This window comes from Pimephales promelas, chromosome 19 (assembly GCF_988280905.1).
Source record: "Pimephales promelas chromosome 19, fPimPro1.hap1.1, whole genome shotgun sequence".
NCBI classification, from domain to species: Eukaryota; Metazoa; Chordata; class Actinopteri; order Cypriniformes; family Leuciscidae; genus Pimephales; species Pimephales promelas.
Window position 1 is genome coordinate 21,093,807 of NC_142787.1, and position 16,848 is coordinate 21,110,654.

The 16,848-nt window shown below is 38.4% G+C and overlaps 1 protein-coding gene across 4 annotated transcripts in view; it reads left to right on the forward strand.

The window, feature by feature from the left end:
* Positions 1-16,848, forward strand: part of rxraa (retinoid X receptor, alpha a) — a 162,180-nt gene that overhangs the window by 87,101 nt on the left and 58,231 nt on the right. For all 4 annotated transcript variants that reach the window (XM_039688037.2, XM_039688038.2, XM_089124012.1 and 1 more), the window contains exon 2: positions 1,856-1,966. In XM_039688037.2, the coding sequence (XP_039543971.1) occupies positions 1,856-1,966 (111 nt within the window). The remainder of the gene's footprint in view (positions 1-1,855; positions 1,967-16,848) is intronic.

The following is a 16,848-nucleotide window of genomic DNA, read 5'->3' on the forward strand; positions in this document are numbered from 1 at the left end:
ATGAGCTTTTTAAGATCATTCGGTGCACATTCAGTCAGTGCACACTCGCTCATCCTATCTTTCATTGGCTCTGTGAGTCATCACACAGCCTTAGCTGACTTGTGAGTAGACTACAGGAAAAGTTACATCCTCAAATGTCAGTCTATATGAGTTTTTATTTTGTGATTTGTTTTAATATTACAAATATGTTGACTTTTTTTAAGGATTTTAATTTTTAAGTACTTAAAGGGGATAGTAAGGGACTGTAGGGGACTTCACCTACAGTTGGGGCCAAAAAGTATTTAGTCAGCCACTGATAGTGCAAGTTCTCCTACTTGGAATGATGAGAGAGGTCTGTAATTTTCATCATAGATACACTTTAACTATGCGTTTATCTATTTAAAAAAAAATCCAGGAAATCACATTGTAGGATTTTTCAAGAATGTATTTGTAAATGATGGTGGAAAATAAGTATTTGGTCAATAACAAAAATTCAACTGGATACTTTGTAACATAACCTTTGTTGGCAATGACAGAGGTCAAACGTTACCTGTAAGTCTTCACCAGGTTTGCACACACTGTAGCTGGTATTTTGGCCCATTCCTCCATGCAGATCTCCTCTAGAGCAGTGATGTTTCGGGGCTGTCCCTGGGCAACATGGAGATTCAACTCCACAAATTTTCTATGGGGTTGAGGTCTGGAGACTGGCTAGGCCACTCCAGGACCTTGAAAGGCTTTTTACAGAGCCACTCCTTCTTTGCGTTTGGGATCATTGTCATGCTGGAAGATCCAGCCACGTTTCATCTTCAAGGCTCTCACTGATGGAAGGAGGTTTTGCCTTAAAATCTCACGATACATGGCCCCGTTCATTCTTTTCTCCAAACTCAACCATGGTCAAAACCAAAGAGCTGTCGAAGGACACCAGGAAGAAAATTGTACACCTCACATTGTATTATTGCACAAAACCAGCAAGAACACATCATCTCAAACTGTCAGTAGTGTTCTGTGTGCTCGTCACCTTGTGAGTCCGTTCTTTGCATTCTTGCTTTTGAGAAACACCCTATGCAATCTCTTGCCACGTGGGTGATGATATCAGTTAACCCATTGTACCAGAGAAAAGGTCCCTGTGTGAGGAATGGCCCAAAAAACCCTGAGATGCACAGCATGGTGTCTTGCCATGACCCCCACAGGCATGCCTGTATCATCTAGCCTTTTGCCCATACTGAGTCATCCGCCTCCGATCTCACCCCTGCTCCTTTCTTAACTCCCCCCTGGCGTTTTTTACCCCTTTGCATCCCGACTCGCATGTTTGGCTACTTCTGGGGTTGTGAGTTGGAGAAAAGGGAAAAGCTGGAAATGTGAAAGGTTGGCTGGGGCTTACCACAGCACATAGAGGGGCAATACACAAGGCAGGGACGAGTCAAAGTTGTTGCTCCTTTAAAAGATCAATTTAATTATAAAGGGCAAATAAACATCTGCTCTGTCAAGTCTGCCAGTCCGATCTAAAGTGGGAAATCAGAAGTGCATCTTTTTCAGTAGAGAAGGGACAACATGGCTAAAACTCTCAAATGCCAATTATAATTGTCTGTTGTAATACAATATTGTAAATGTTATGCTTTAGTTATTCAGGTTCCATTCATTTCAGATGTACTTGACTAGCAAGTAACTTAATTCATGTCATTTTGTGGAGATAAAGGGTTATTTATTAATATTACGTTAACCTTGTGTTTGTTTAAATTCATTGGTATTGGAGGATGTGTTTCCCCCCCCCCCCCCGAATGGTTATATTTAACATTATTACATGTATTTATTATAATAAGGAAATAGTTTTGTCAACATAAGTGTAAAGTTGAATCTCGTGTTTTTTTTCCTGTAGGGTTCCTGAAGCCCCAGTGCTCAATACCACCACCGCCTCAGAGAGGACGAGCAGAAGCATGTACGTGTTTCAGCGGAATGTGTGCTCTTCATCAACGCAGACTTTCTACAGGTAACGAATGCTTATTCAGGACTGCAAAATCACTTATGTTCTCTGTAGAGCGTAAGCTTTTAGCAATATTTCAACTGTTGTCAGCTGTGTACCTCCACCATATAATAATTCTGCCTCTTTGTGTGCGTCAACTGTTCCCATGAAACCTTATGGTTCTTACTTTGAAGAACACTCAAAATGCATGCATAAATCAATGCATTGAAGTCATATTTAGAGCCCTAAACGGATTTCCACCACGCTCAGCTATAACTCATGCCAAATGTGTCTGGTCTTGTAATAAGTCTGCATCTGCAAGAAACAAGACTCATCTTGCGCTCCATGCGTACACATACAAACACACTCTCTAATTCGAATGTTTCGGCCCTGCAGTGTGTTATTTACAGTTTGTTATGCTAGGGCTGATGGACATGTTACCAGTAGTCTTCTCTAAGTGATCCTTATGGGGTAGAGTTACGGCACATTCCAGCCATGTCCTTGTGGTATGTGGAGAATGATATACTGTTGGCTTGGATGTTAACATGTTTTGCTACATGTCTTTTATTGTGTTTTCCTAATATAGTGTAACATCTAGATCTGTTCATAAGCAAATGACATATCAACTGATTCATGAAAAATGGGATCATGAAAGACTCCTGAATCAATTCAGTTTAGAGTTCTGTAGGACTGTGGTTCTCAGTTGGTTTTGTGTCTAGATTTTTCACTGCCCATCAAGTTGAGACCGGACAAAATTGATTGTACATGCCCTCACAATGAAATATTGAAATTAATTAATTTTACAGTTATTGATAGATGAATTGTTCAGTCCTTAGACGTCAGCAACAAAATATACGTAAAATGTTTACTCCTAATGTTGATAAGCCAATTTATTTAGCTATTCATTTGCACAATTATATGGTTAATTAGGTTCAACTAGTTGCATTTAGCATCATATTTCTTTCCCTATCATAACAGATTTGCAATCTTTTTTGTGACATCAGATGAGAACCACGGATATGGGAAACAGTCCTGTATGTATATAATTGAGTTCGTTTTTTTAACCCTACACATGTGCTGGGTGCATTATGGGAGACCTCATTCATATATGCTATTCAAATGAGATACCATTTCGATTCATCTTTGATTTTGATTTTATAATGGGATTGGATTTGACAGTCACTTCTTGGATTTATTGTTTTATAAAATATTTTTTTTTACAAAAGCCCCAAAGGGTTCAGCGTTTGCTCAGAAGCACAAGTTGAAGGCTGGTTTATCCCTCAAGTACCCATGTGATTTGATTGAATCCATGTTTTATACTCTCTCAACTCAGAAAGGCATTGCAAACATGTTTTAAAAGCCACTGCAGATGGTTTGCATACATCATTTACAACAAAGGGCTACTTTTGATGATGGTATACGGAGATATTTCCTTGGTTTAGTTGCTTTATTTGGAGCTATTCGTGCTCAAGTCATTCTGTTTGTGAAAAATGTTAAATATTTCCGCAAGCTGGCGTGGTGGTCTTGAGACGCTCCAGAGCGTTTTTGGCAACACAAATTAGTTTGCTTATAAAAGTTTCTTTCTACATATTGTCTTTTCCAGAGCCCATAATAGAGCTTGTGGAGAACGAGTCTTTAAAACCCTGCGTGGTGCTCAGCAGCCTGTTCGCGGTGAAATGGTTACTGTGGAAACCCTGTGGTCTGGTGTGGTGGCTAGCCTAACTGGAGTCGCTCGTTTATAGAAGTAGTAATAGCCGTGTTTCTAATTAAGGAATGTGTTTCTGTAAATCTTTTCAGAGCGGGAGGATGTGTTCCAGTCTTAGCTTGTTGCTTGTATTGTGGTGACCAAAATCACACATTCGAGTGAGGAAGATGACATGGGTTTCCTGGCAAACGAAGCAGGCAAATTAACGTTACCAAGGCAGATCTGAATCCCTGATGTGGCGGCACTTTGGCTTCCAGTGGTTTTATATTGTTTTTTTTTGTTTTTTTTTTACAAAACATAGCCTTACTGGAAAGAGACCGTGAGAAACAGCGTCCTTATTCAGTTCCAACTTCATTTCAAAGGCGCTCGGTTTTTTATTAATATAATTTTTTTTGCTCGTATGAAGTGCGCAAGAGGGAGCACTTAAAAAAGTGCTGCGGAGGGGCCTCACAATGCCGTCCTTGTATTGCGATCTGGGCTCTTCTTGCTGTAGCGAGTAGAGGAATGGAAAAGATTATCCACAGGAATGTCTGGGGTGCCCTCAAACGCAGCGCTCCGCGTGTCCGGCCAATGGGAGAGCTCAACTGAGTGGCGGGCTAATTTTTTCCTGATGAACTCAGCCGCCTGCTTCATAATGGAGTCTGATTGCCAGCGCTGAACTCACATATGGTCCATGTTTGCAGAGCCCAAATGACAGGACCACTTCTGTAGCGGGCAGAAGGAGATGATCGCTGGCTCAGTTTTTGGTTGTTTCATTAGGGTTGGGTAAGGACGAAGGTTTAGTCAGACTCATTTCGGACCACTTTCTCCTTCAGGTGTGGGTGTTTTTTTTTTTTTTCTTTAATTATTCACTTTTTATTGGCATCACTTATCTTAAACTCAAGTTACGCCCTAAAGCCAAACCTTATTACTTCTAGCCACACTTAATTATATTGGTTGAGTCGCGGTGCATCTCTCAGCTTCATAAATTCTCCCAATTAATTTGGAGGCTACTTATTTTCCAGATTTCTTGGAAACAACTTTTGCGGCCGTATTAATTTACGACAAGTGGCTGTAGAATTAACTGTAAAAATGACTTGGCTTGAGGTGGGTGTGTTTTTGCTCAGTGGAACATCGCCGGCTGCCTACAAAAAGACAAAAAGAAAATGCGGTCAGGCTTTCCGAGACCAAAGCATGTGTTTGTAGACCTTGTGGTCGCACGGGAAGGGGAAGGGGCACTCTAGGGTCAGAAGGTGAGGGGGGGTCAAGGAAAGGAGCTTGTTAGCTGCAACATGTTCCATGGTCCTTGTTTTTTAATTGGGTCTGGTTGGCGTCCATGCTCGCCCCTCACCACTTCCTGTTGGCCCGGGGCCGCCAAAAAGGGGCCTGGAAACTCCAACTTGTTGATTATAGAGTCAGGCTCTTTATTCGCTCTGAAATCCATCACTACCCGGCCGTACAGGCTATTTTAATAGTCATATTTATTTAAACTGGGCTTCAAAGGTAACCCAGTGGAGAAATAATAATTCGGCTGCCATTTTTTAACATGTCTTTGTCATATGTAGTCATGTTGGTTTATGTTCTCACAGCGAGCCTGCAGTCTGTCATTATTTGGGTCGTAGCTGCCAAAGGGGTTTGGGCTAATTGGATTTTGAAGTTAATTTTCATCAGCTATTTGATTAAGACCTGGCATCAGTCCTAAACACTCCAGCCACCCCCTGTTTCTGCACCAATGAGCACATTCCATACGTCGGGAGTGTAATGAGGAGAAGCAAAACGAAAAGTTTGATCCGAGTGATCTCATCTGGGAGAGACGTTTTACTTTATTCCTTCATCAGCCCGTGTAAACACTGGAAGCAAAGTGGGAGTCATGTGGCTTGTTGGGATGGAATTTTCCCCGTGACGCTATCAAGCACTTTTTGAGCTAATCTGCCAGCTAATTGAAAGCAGCTTGCTTTCATATCTTGTGTTACTCTGCCCATGCCTCTTGAAATGAAAATGATGGAGGACACTTCTATGATATTGGACTTTGTGTGTGTGTGTGTGTGAACAGTGATTAATATTAGAGTTTTTATGTTTTTATTGTAAATTTTTAAGTGTGTATTTCACTTGTCATCCGTTCTTTAGTGTGATGATGATATTAATATTCCTTGTTGGATTAATAATGATGATGAATATTATTATTATTAATGTATTGTTAATAATAAATTAATTAATAAAAAAAGTTTTAATATTATTATTGTTAATATAAATAGATGTTTTTATGTTGTCACCGAACTCTCCCTGCCATTATATTCTCTCCTCAAAGTCATTGATTTATTTAAATTGACATTAAAAAAGTTTTGTGTGCGATATTACATTTCTTTTTTAGGACTCTATTTTAAGAACACCCCTTGTGGAAGATATGTGGGTCTCACAGTCAAGTTGGTTTTTTTTTTTTGGCAAAATGAAGAAACAATCCTGCTAAACTCTTGCTTTGACCGCCAATACAAACACATAGCCACACTTTCACCTCAAATGACTGCAGGACAACACGCACTGTATTATGGAATGAATATGACGTCTCAGCTTAGGCTATGTGTACGTGCATGTGTGTGGTTGGTGTGTATGGTTTTTTAGGTGGCGCCTGGAGAGTGCGTGGCCGATACACCTGACACTTGTTGGATGCAGAATAAAATATGGTGGAGACAGCTCGTGAAGTTGGGCCTTTTGAAAATAAATGTTTTACTGAGAATTGACAAGTCTCATCTCCTTTTAGTTGCAGCCTGAGAGCCAACTGTAACAGACTATATGGAATGACCAGCGTGTGCGTACGCATCATAAACTAGGCTAGTTGTTTCGGTGACCATCTCTGAAGGTGAGGCCAGCTGACATTCTTCGTTACATGCCAGCCAATCAGAGCCAGAGCGTGTGTGAAACAAAAGTGTGAGTGGCAACAGTTAGAGAGATGGGGCCAAATCTGCAGGAGGAAGCAAAGTGTGTTACAAACCGAGGAAGTGAAGCTCACATTGGCAGAGTGTGACAGCAGCCGCATGGGTCAGGAAAAAAATCAGAGCGACTAAGCCTTTGATAAATCTTTGAGCTCTTAATCTCTGTGTGCCACCATCACAGTGAAATTCTATCTCATTGTCACAGCTGACCGAGGAGGGTTTGTGGGCGGCAACACCGTGTCTCGCTCTGCATCTCACAGCCTTCTGGGATATGCTGCTTTCTCCCTGACCTTCTCTGTCTGTTTCATCATTAGGGTTTAATTTATGGTGATTATGGCTTGAGGTCAACGAAATCAAAATGAACCCTATTTACTTAAAAAATAATATATATATATATATATATATATATATACATTTACTGATCTTATAGTGATGATGCACATTGTTGAAATGTTTTTTTTTTAAATAAAATTTCTCAACTTCTGAAAAAAAAACTTTTCATTGGCTCAGGCTGACGTTCTTCAAAAACACTTATTTTTTATTTATTTATTTATTTATTTTTATTATGTTTACAGTGCAATTGACTGCTGGAAAAATGTACTGAGATGACAGTCTTTCCAAATGCAGGAAGCAAATATTACAAATAGACTGTTATTTGTTTGCACCATGCATTGTTTTAGGTTCACACTTAGGGTGACATATAAAAACAATTGTGAATTTGATATATTGTGGCATTAGAACCTCTATTTTCCATTCAGGCTGCGCAACAATATATTCTTGCATACTTGGAGTCTTAAAACATTAAGACATTCAGTGAGGCCCTTCCAAAGGAACTGGCCAATCTGGGATGACTCTTTAGAACACACTGGCACACTTGTGTGTGGGTTTATGGAAGAAGTGTTGTTTGGATGGACTGAAGTCATCTGATTTTAATATGCATACAATCTATCCTGCCAGGGACAACAGGATGTTTTGGATCAGACACACATAGGTTCACTGTGCATGCTGATTTTACAAACATAAAGTACTAACCTACTTTAGCACTGATCTTTCATGCTCCTTTGGGATGGATGGGGGAAGAACTTAAAGGTCTTTGGGAATCAAATGCAAAAATGGTTTGGATTAGGCAAGTTATGCATGTAATATGTGACCCTCTCCGGTCATTTTGAGTTATTTTGAATCAGAAATGCATTTATACTTTGAATCTAAAGATTGTATTGATAGGATTTGGGATCAGTACGTTTTTTTTTCTCGTTTTTTTTCGAAAAGAAGGCTCTTGTTCTCCTGAATTTTTAGCAGCCATTAACGCTAGTCTTCAGTGTCACATGATCCTTCAGAAATCATTCTAATATATTTTGGTGCTCTAGAAACATATCTTATTTTCATTGTTTATAACAGTTGCATTTTTTTAGGGTTCTTTAATTAATAGAACCTGACCCCAAACTTAACTCTCTCTCTCTTTTAAATAAAATATATTTTTTAAATCGTATTTTGTTTTTTTTAATGTGTATTTTTTAAATGTTCAATAGTGTTTAATAATCTCAATAGTTTCTTACATCAGATGACGCATTGCTGTGTTGAAGGCATATCGTGTTTCGGCATACGTCTGCACTTCGTCTGTTTGTTAACTGGACCGTGCCTTAGGCTTAGCAGTTGTCAAAGCTCAGGTGTCCTTTGGAAAGTACACGGTCAGTTAGCTCTATCCACAAAGGCACAAGGAGGCTGGTTTCCCTTAGGGTGGCCACTAAGAGCTTGAGAGGGCATGAGGGCTCGTAGGGGAGGTCATGGATGGGGTTCTGTTGGGATTTTGACGCTAAAATGATTAGACATACTTGGCATTATACCCATCGCTGTGGCAGAGGGGTGCGCAGTCAACTGGAGCGATTATTTGATCTGAATACCACCACCAGAGCTCTTCTTATGAAGGACAAGGTCAATGTTCAGACAACTGCCATCGTTGCCATCTTTTGATGCAGGTTAAAGCGGACATGAGATCACTGAACAAAAGAAGATTGCGACCTTACTATGTCATACAGGTAGCAACAGGGCCAACCGAGTGTGCTAATTTACTGCAAAGCATTCTGGGATACAGTCAGAAAGAATGGGACAGATGTGTTACTTGTTGCCCATGTTTGCACTGGAAGTGGTTTGGTACATTTACAGCTAATGGAAATGTCTTGTTTTAGTGTGCCTCTGTTCAGGGACACACAGCTGTGACTGGTTCTAAAAAAAAATCTTTTTAAAGACTCAGAGTTTTAGTTATCAGTCACTTTTTAAAGAATGAATCAGAGTTTTAGTTATCAGTCACACTGATATATATCCTTCAGATTCAAAAGTGTACTATGTATAAAGCGTCATTTTGGTGAAATTGGACCCATCCATTCATTCTGTGAATTCGGCTCCACTGCGGCTGTTCCAGAGGAATTCTTGTGGAAAGTTGACCTTTTACCACACATGCACTCCCCCGGTTTAGGCTGCTGTGCATTTGGGAGGTAGGGAGCAGAGCATGTGTGCCCGAGCGAAACAAACGCCACAGGGGCATCATGTCCACAAATCCATTGCAGCCTGTGACATTGAGCTAATTGACTGATGTTGCCATGTAATAATGAATATATGAAAGCAGAAATCAAACGCAATGCCATCAGGAATGACAGAGAGGGATGTTGTGTGAGGGGGAAGGATAAACGCTTTAGTCTAGACTATTATTGAACATGTTATTAGTGATTGAGTAGTTTATTAAATTTAGTATTTACACTTCAATCTTTAAAATCCATGGATGATTTTAAACAAGACCAATTCATTTTCATTTAAATCTAGGCTATTTTTCTTGACTAGTTTTGTGAACCGCTTTCATTAATTAATTGGAAGGATATCATTCAAAAGAATAATTAGTTGTACATAATAAATCCAACATCAATGTAAGTTTCTAGTTAAGTGTTTGTCTGGGTCAAATTTCACTCCAAAATCAAAAGAAAGACAATAACCAATACATTTCACAACAATAATGAAACCCATTTTTAAAGGGATACTCCGCTTTTTTTTTGTGTGGAAATTGGCTCATTTTACAACTCCCCCAGAGTTAAACCGTTGAGTTTGACTGTTTTCAGATGTATTCGGCGGTTTTCTGATATTTACAGTAGAAGAATATCAGTAACCAGACAGTTTCTGGTCTCATTGACTTCCATAGTATATTTTTCCTACTATGGAAGTCAATGAGACCAGAAACTCTCTGGTTACTGATATTCTTCTAAATATCAGAAAATCGGCTGAATGGATTAGAAAACGGTAAAACTCAACTGTTTAACTCTGGGGGAGTTGTAAAATGAGTCTATTTCCAAAAAAAGTGGAGTATCCCTTTAACTCCATTAAGGTTTTTTTTTTGTGTGAAAATAATGTACCAATGTAAAATATATAGACGCTAGTAAAAATTATAGTAGATTTTCTTTGTGTAACTTTTTTTTTCTTCTTGATTTTTGGGATGGCACATGTTTAGGCCACTGAAAGCCTGCTTACTCTTGAAGAATGACTTTTAATGGCCTACAGGCAGGGATTGTGAATAAACTGGTGTGCATAATTCATTCTAAGAGATGTGCTTTCCTGTTGTCTCGGCCAGGTGGATTGCTTTTCACTTCTATCTCTCATTTAGTACTCTTTTTATTCTCCAACTTTTCTTATGGAGAAGAGGCTGATCCCAGGAAAGGGTTAACCATGTGTACGTGACGGAAGTGAGGGCTGTTTTAATGCTTATGAAAGCAGACATTCTCGGAACACTGTGTCCCTATCTGCTAATGCTTTTCAAGCGAAGATGTCCGAATGGAGAGGAAACAAATGGGATTGAAAGCAGAGATTAGTGTAAAGAGACACCTCCGCAACGCTTTTCCCTTTTTCTGGATTACACTCTTTCATGTATATTTGTGTGTACATGCAGCCTTGATTATATCTCCATCCGAGAGTGGACAACTGTTACCCCAGCTGTGCAGACAATGTTTCTGCCTCTTTACTGCGCGTTGTCCCGCATCTGATTACAGCGGAGGCACATCCCTCTTGGGCCGACGGGACTCTGTCCTCAACAGGGAGCTGTGTGGCTCGCTCGCATCATGTGTATTCAATCCCTCTTCGATGCAGATTATCAGTCTTTCCCCCAGCTCCTGTTTTCTGATAATACTCTTAAATCAGAAATGGCAAATAAAGCAGCTGTTTGTAACCCAAGCTGTTAATGCGGGCACGTCGTTGTTTATTTAACACCTCTCCCGCCATCTGGTCTGTTATATTGCAGTACGCTGCAGACACGTGTGCAGAAGATCAACAGCATTACAGAATAGAAACGAGCTGTGCGACCAGTGTTGCCAATTCTGCGTCTTTATTGCTAGATTTAGTGACTTTTCGGACTCCTTTAGCAACTCTTTTTCCAAAAAATCACCTTATCTAGTTTCCGAGACTCGCCGGTACTGCTGCACGAGCGCACAATCTTGCTTTCCCGCCATGCGCACATCTCTGTGTTTTTTTTTTTTTTTTCAGTTCAAATTGATTTTAGTGGAGAAAAAGATTAATAGCTTGCAAGGGAGAGCCTGGGTAAAAGTTTTCAGTCATTATTTCATATTCATTCTGACAACAGAAAGATTTATAATTTAAAACCGTTTTATTAATCATTTGGCTGTATTAAAAAGGTGAACAGAGTAGTTGAGAAAATAACAAATGCAAACGGCTGAATACGCAATGTGACAATGACATCATGAATATGCTAATTGGCATATAACTGCTTTGCATTGGAAGAGATTGGCAACTTGCTTTATATAACATAATAGCTCAAACCCTACACTCTTGCTCACTCGTTGCTCAGTTATTCAAAACCCTGAAGCTCAAATGATATAGTAAGGGATGTCAACCATCTGGATTTAGGCACTTTCCCATTCAGAGCAGGTCGATAACAGGTTCACATATGGATGGACGTCTGGCTAGCAATCAATTACTATGAAAAGCAAAATGTGCACTAGGTTCACACTACACACAATCGCAGGTAAATCTTTGCTCAACCACAAACAGGGCTTGCTTTGCCCATCCACCTGTATGGTTGAATGTCTGTCAGGTTGCAAGTACTCATGGTATTTATACCGAAAGGGTAAACTGAGTTATGGGACTCTTCCTGTGTTTGTGAGAGTCAATTTCTCTCTCATTCCTGTCAGTGTTGCTTATCTGTGGCAGGCAGGTTTCAAACGCCATAACTGGAATCATTTTCAATCTTTAAAAGGTGATAAAATTTAAAATTTAAAAGATAAAAGAGGCAGAATTCACCGCAGAATGACAGCGTCCTCAAGGTTAAATTGACTGAAGAAGACATGCAGCCAGTGTCCTTTTTGTTTCTTTTGCTTGTAATCCGTTAAAGTCACTCTTAGTTCCTCCCTTTGTTGATTCAAATGAAGAGTGCCACTCTAAAATTAAAAGCCTTTTCTCAGGTCTGTCTCCTCTCATATCCTGTTTGTTTTTCAGCTTATATTAAAAGCTTTTGTAAAATACTTAAAACTCATGCTTTTTGTGTCCCATGCATCGCTTGTTTGAGGTAGTGGCCCATCAGAGCAACACAAATCCAGTGTAAGCTGTGACTTATCACCTAACACGCAAGTAATTAGATTACATGCTATCAGCTAATTGTGGGTCAGAGTTGCAAACAACTTGTCGTCTTGATGTTGAATTGATAAGGAGAAACTCATAAATTATGGATCATGGAATATTTTCACCCAACATTGCACCCATTTTGTTTTTCTTCCAATTACGAGATTATGGTCTCCTGGAACATCCTTCTTGAACCGGTAACTATGTTGAGTAACATAGATGTTGGTGTCTAGCTGATCCAATGCGGTTATTTACTGTTCCAAGCTGTTTTTAGCTGCTTCCTGATGGTCATTTGCTGCTCTAAGATGGTTATTTACTGGCACAAACTGATATACCATGTTAGACTAGCGATAAACTAGCTACTCGCTTTACTGGTAGTTTTCTGTGGTATGTTTTTAGAACATGGTGGTTGTTTGACCAGCTAATAACCGGTGAGTGGAACAGCAAATGACCAGTTTGGACTAGCTAGAAACAATCCACCATGTTTAACTGGATATTCTAACAGGATGGTGGGTAAAGGTACTTTCTTAGGGATGTTGGTTACAGTTAGCATGTGAACGTCGCCAGTTTTAGTTGCTAGAATGACAAACACTTCAGAGCAAAAGAGGATTTTGAATGTTTAACTTCTCTGGTCCACATTGTTTTGTATTAAATCTTGCTGAACAATTTCAACAACAGCTGTGATGTGCAATTTTAATGCAATCTGAAAATGTTTTTTGCAGAGATTTGGAAGCAGTCATAGATATTTCTCATTCTTTCCTCAGACACATGCGGATTTGTAAAAAGGGCATTTTGGGCATGTGTTCTGCCTCAGTGTGCTGGATTGGTTAGTTTGGGTTTGGACTGTTGAGGGCAGTGCTCTGGATGGACACTCAGTGTCTCTGTTAAACTTCACAAGGCCTTTTGAGCAAAAGTTTTTGGGCTGTGTGTGTGTGTGTGTGTGTGTGTGTGCATGTGTGAAAGAGACCGCTGTCATGATCTGTCTATTCTCAGTGTTCTCATAAAACCTGCATTTGTAAGTGTGTGTGTGTGCACTGTGCATATCCCACTGTGCTTCTCTCCAGGAAGAGCGCCTAGAGACTTCCTGTTTGTGCTAAGAGTGAAAGGAAGAGCCTGAGAAGTTAAAGCAGACACAAATATGATAAACACACCCACACATACACACAACTTCAGTATTAACACAAAAAGCGATTCAGTTTAATGTTGTTAAGCTTAGGTGGAACAATCTACATACTGATGATGATTTATATTATTTGATTATTATTTACTTTATTATTAATTATTTACAGAGTTCTTTTTATCTCGTCATATTTTCTTTAACAGTACATTTTAGGTTATTGTTTTGTTGTTAAAATGCACCTTTTTTAATCTTTAAATAGTTTCATTTACTCAACAATAACAGATTAGATGTAAAATGTAAAAGTAAAATGTAGTGTCTTTGAGATGCAGCTTTCATCATTTTTTCCCCTTTTCGTCAACAATAATGAAAATGAAACGAAAAGAAAGTGTTAGTAATTTATACAAAAATATTTTCATCAGTATTTTTGTTGATGGATTAACACATGTGTGTCCTACATATACGCAAACACTCTAATATGACCCACACAAACAAAAATCAAAACTAAACAATCATGGTGCATCATATTTGGCTCAACAATAATGTAAACAAGCTAAAAAAGAAGCTTTGTGATGATGATTAAATTTTTTCGCCAATAATTTCAACAAACATCAGACTAGATTAACACTTTTTTTTTGTCCTCTGTGAACACACTCAAATGTTACTCAAACACAAACAAACCTATATTTAAGGTTCTCATCTGTGTAAACAAATGCATAAAAATGATTAGTTTCCCCAGATAATCACTTCAATCGTCTGGCCTGTTTACAGTCAAACTCATGTTCTTTCTTAGCCGTTTTCACATCTGTTTCCAAATACATGTGAATACAGAAAGCCATTAAATGTTCACTTTTCTTCTGTGCCACAAAGGAGCTCTGCGGGCTGTCATTTATCAGGACTCCGGGCTCTTTGTTGTAATTGACATGTAATCCGTCGGGTCCTTTCTGCAGAACAGATGTCACAATTGTTGGTGCAGTTGCTCATTGCTTGAGCTCATTGCTTGGAGGAAAAAAGTGGAAAAGGTTTAAAGCCTCTTCGTCGTACACTTCCAATCACAGGCTTATGGCAACAGACAGAGGCTTTCTCAACCCACAGATAACGCACCTCAGCGCAGGCACGGAGTCGCTCTGGACCACTGAGTCAATAGAGATGCTCCAGGCTTTTTGATCTCCTCCTTTGTTGATAGAATGAGTGCAGATCGGTTCGAAAGACATTAACCTTTGCCTTGCGGGTAATTCCCATTTATCTTGCTTCATTGTGCAGTTGATTGGCTGAGCACACAGTAGTAATGCGGATGCAGGAGAGGTTGCACTGACTGGTGGACTCCAAGCAAGCGGGGCGAAAACACTGACTGTTTCCTTCTGTTGTCAAACCCTCATCTTTTCATTGCTCTTGGCTGATGCGTTTATATTTAATAAGAGTCCTAAACTGTTTTTAAGTGCACTTCTAGATGGTTTCTAGGTGTTTGGTCAAGGGCCGAAATATATATTATATTGTGGTCCTTAAATATCACTTTGATTTTTCTTTCAATGCTAGTTTATGAGATCATCCACTGAAAATTGTTAGTCTGATCTTTTGCAGTGGAAGCTCTTCATAATTCAGCCTACAAATGGCTTACTTACAGTTGTTGCTGCAAATTAAACGGAGAAAGTGTTTTGGCATAAAAATATGAGACTCCATCTTTAAAAGCTGGGTTTTCGATTATTTAATGGCTTCTTTTAGTGACAGGTGGTTCAGTTCCCTCACAATACTGAGAGATGTTTGTTTTATGTTCTGCCAGTCGCTTTTTCCCTTCACCTGCTTTAAATACTGTCAATTAAAAATGATTTGTGAGACTCAAGTTGCCATGACAGCACTCTGGATCAACAAATTATTTTCACTTAGACAAGTAATCCGTCAAGTTAAATAGGACGCATTACAGATTTAAGATTCCGCTGTCATTGCACATATCCGTGTATTTGTGCACATGTATTTCAGCTTGTTTGTCAGAGCCGTCAAGTGAATTCATGGCGCCAGGGACATACTATTTTAAATGTGCAATATCTTTTGCCTTATTTATTGACCAAAACAAGAATAATAAACAAAATATATTATTACAAATATATTTTATATTATAATCTAATATAGTTTATATATATAGTGAGAGATTGTAATTTACAAATAGATTGTAAATTAAATAGATTGAATTTAATTCAGCTGAGAGCAGTTGTTTGTCTGTGCCAGGGAGAAGTATTTTAAATGTGCAGTGTCTTTTCCCTATTATTGTAAATGGATTAATTTACAGTATGTAATTTTAATAATATAATTAATAATACATATTACAATATGTATTATTATTATTATTAGAGCTATATTATACAATATTGCTCTGTGTATTATTATAATGAAAACATTGCATCATTCAAATTATATATTTTTGTTATTTTTTTGTTTTTTTTGAGAAACTTGCCTTAAAATGCAACTATTCCAATTCATTTTATGTATATATATTTGTTATAATGTAAGAGAGCATTTAACCTTCTGGGGTCGGCAATCAAGCCGGTGTCATCAGCTCACTTTTTTTTTCTTATCAGTGCAAAAGAGATTTAAAATACTCTGCTGATTTTGATCTTACATATACGTATTATGCATCATTCAATCCTTTTAAGTGTCTTTTTTTGTGTATACTCGCAATAAAAACAAAGTGTCTGCTTTTTGTCAAATAAAGAAAAATAAACATGTTGCGCGTTTTACCTTCACTCTGTCAGTGAAGTTCATTCTGAAACGCGTCCAAAAATGAACTGTAACTCAGTAAATTCTTGTCACAGTCAACAGATTTCTCTTGTTTTTATGAAATTCTTTTCTTTTAAATAAGTAATAGAAGTAATTTAAATAAAAAAACAACTATTCTCAGTTTATGTAATCTGTATGAAAGGAGAGAGATGTCAGTCGTTTTCCTTTCAGCGAATTATTCCGTATGATGTGTTAATGTGACCATGCCCACTGAGAGCGTGCACTATTCAAACGCAAATCTTGAGGCAAGTCATGAAAATGCCCACATCAGCTGGATACAACATCTAGTTTAATAAAAATCTTGTACTTTACCTTGTCTTGCTGTGTTAGGAATAATACTATCTAATAATCCTGTAGAAGTTACCTCAGAAGCATAGCTGTCAACATTGAACATTGAAAATAATAAGTAATTTAGCTGATGTAGTGAGTCATTTATTCTTAATTGCTTTGTTCTAACCATGTTATTGAATATTGTCTGTAAACTGCACAAACATTGTTTAAATATGAATTGCGTGTCTATGAATGAATGAATGAATGAATGAATCCGTTCATTCACTATCGCTCCTACATTATTTTACATGAACACATACAAACTATATTGCTATAGCCTACTGAGAATCTGTAAAAACCAAAAAGACTGTTTAAATATGAACTGGGTGTCTGGGTGTGTGAATGATGCGCACTGTTACAGATGAAATATAAAAAAACAATATTTCGTTGACTAGCTTTGGATAGATAATAAAGTTTTACTATGAAATAGACATCAAATAAGCTTTAGTTAGATTCTGCTCATATG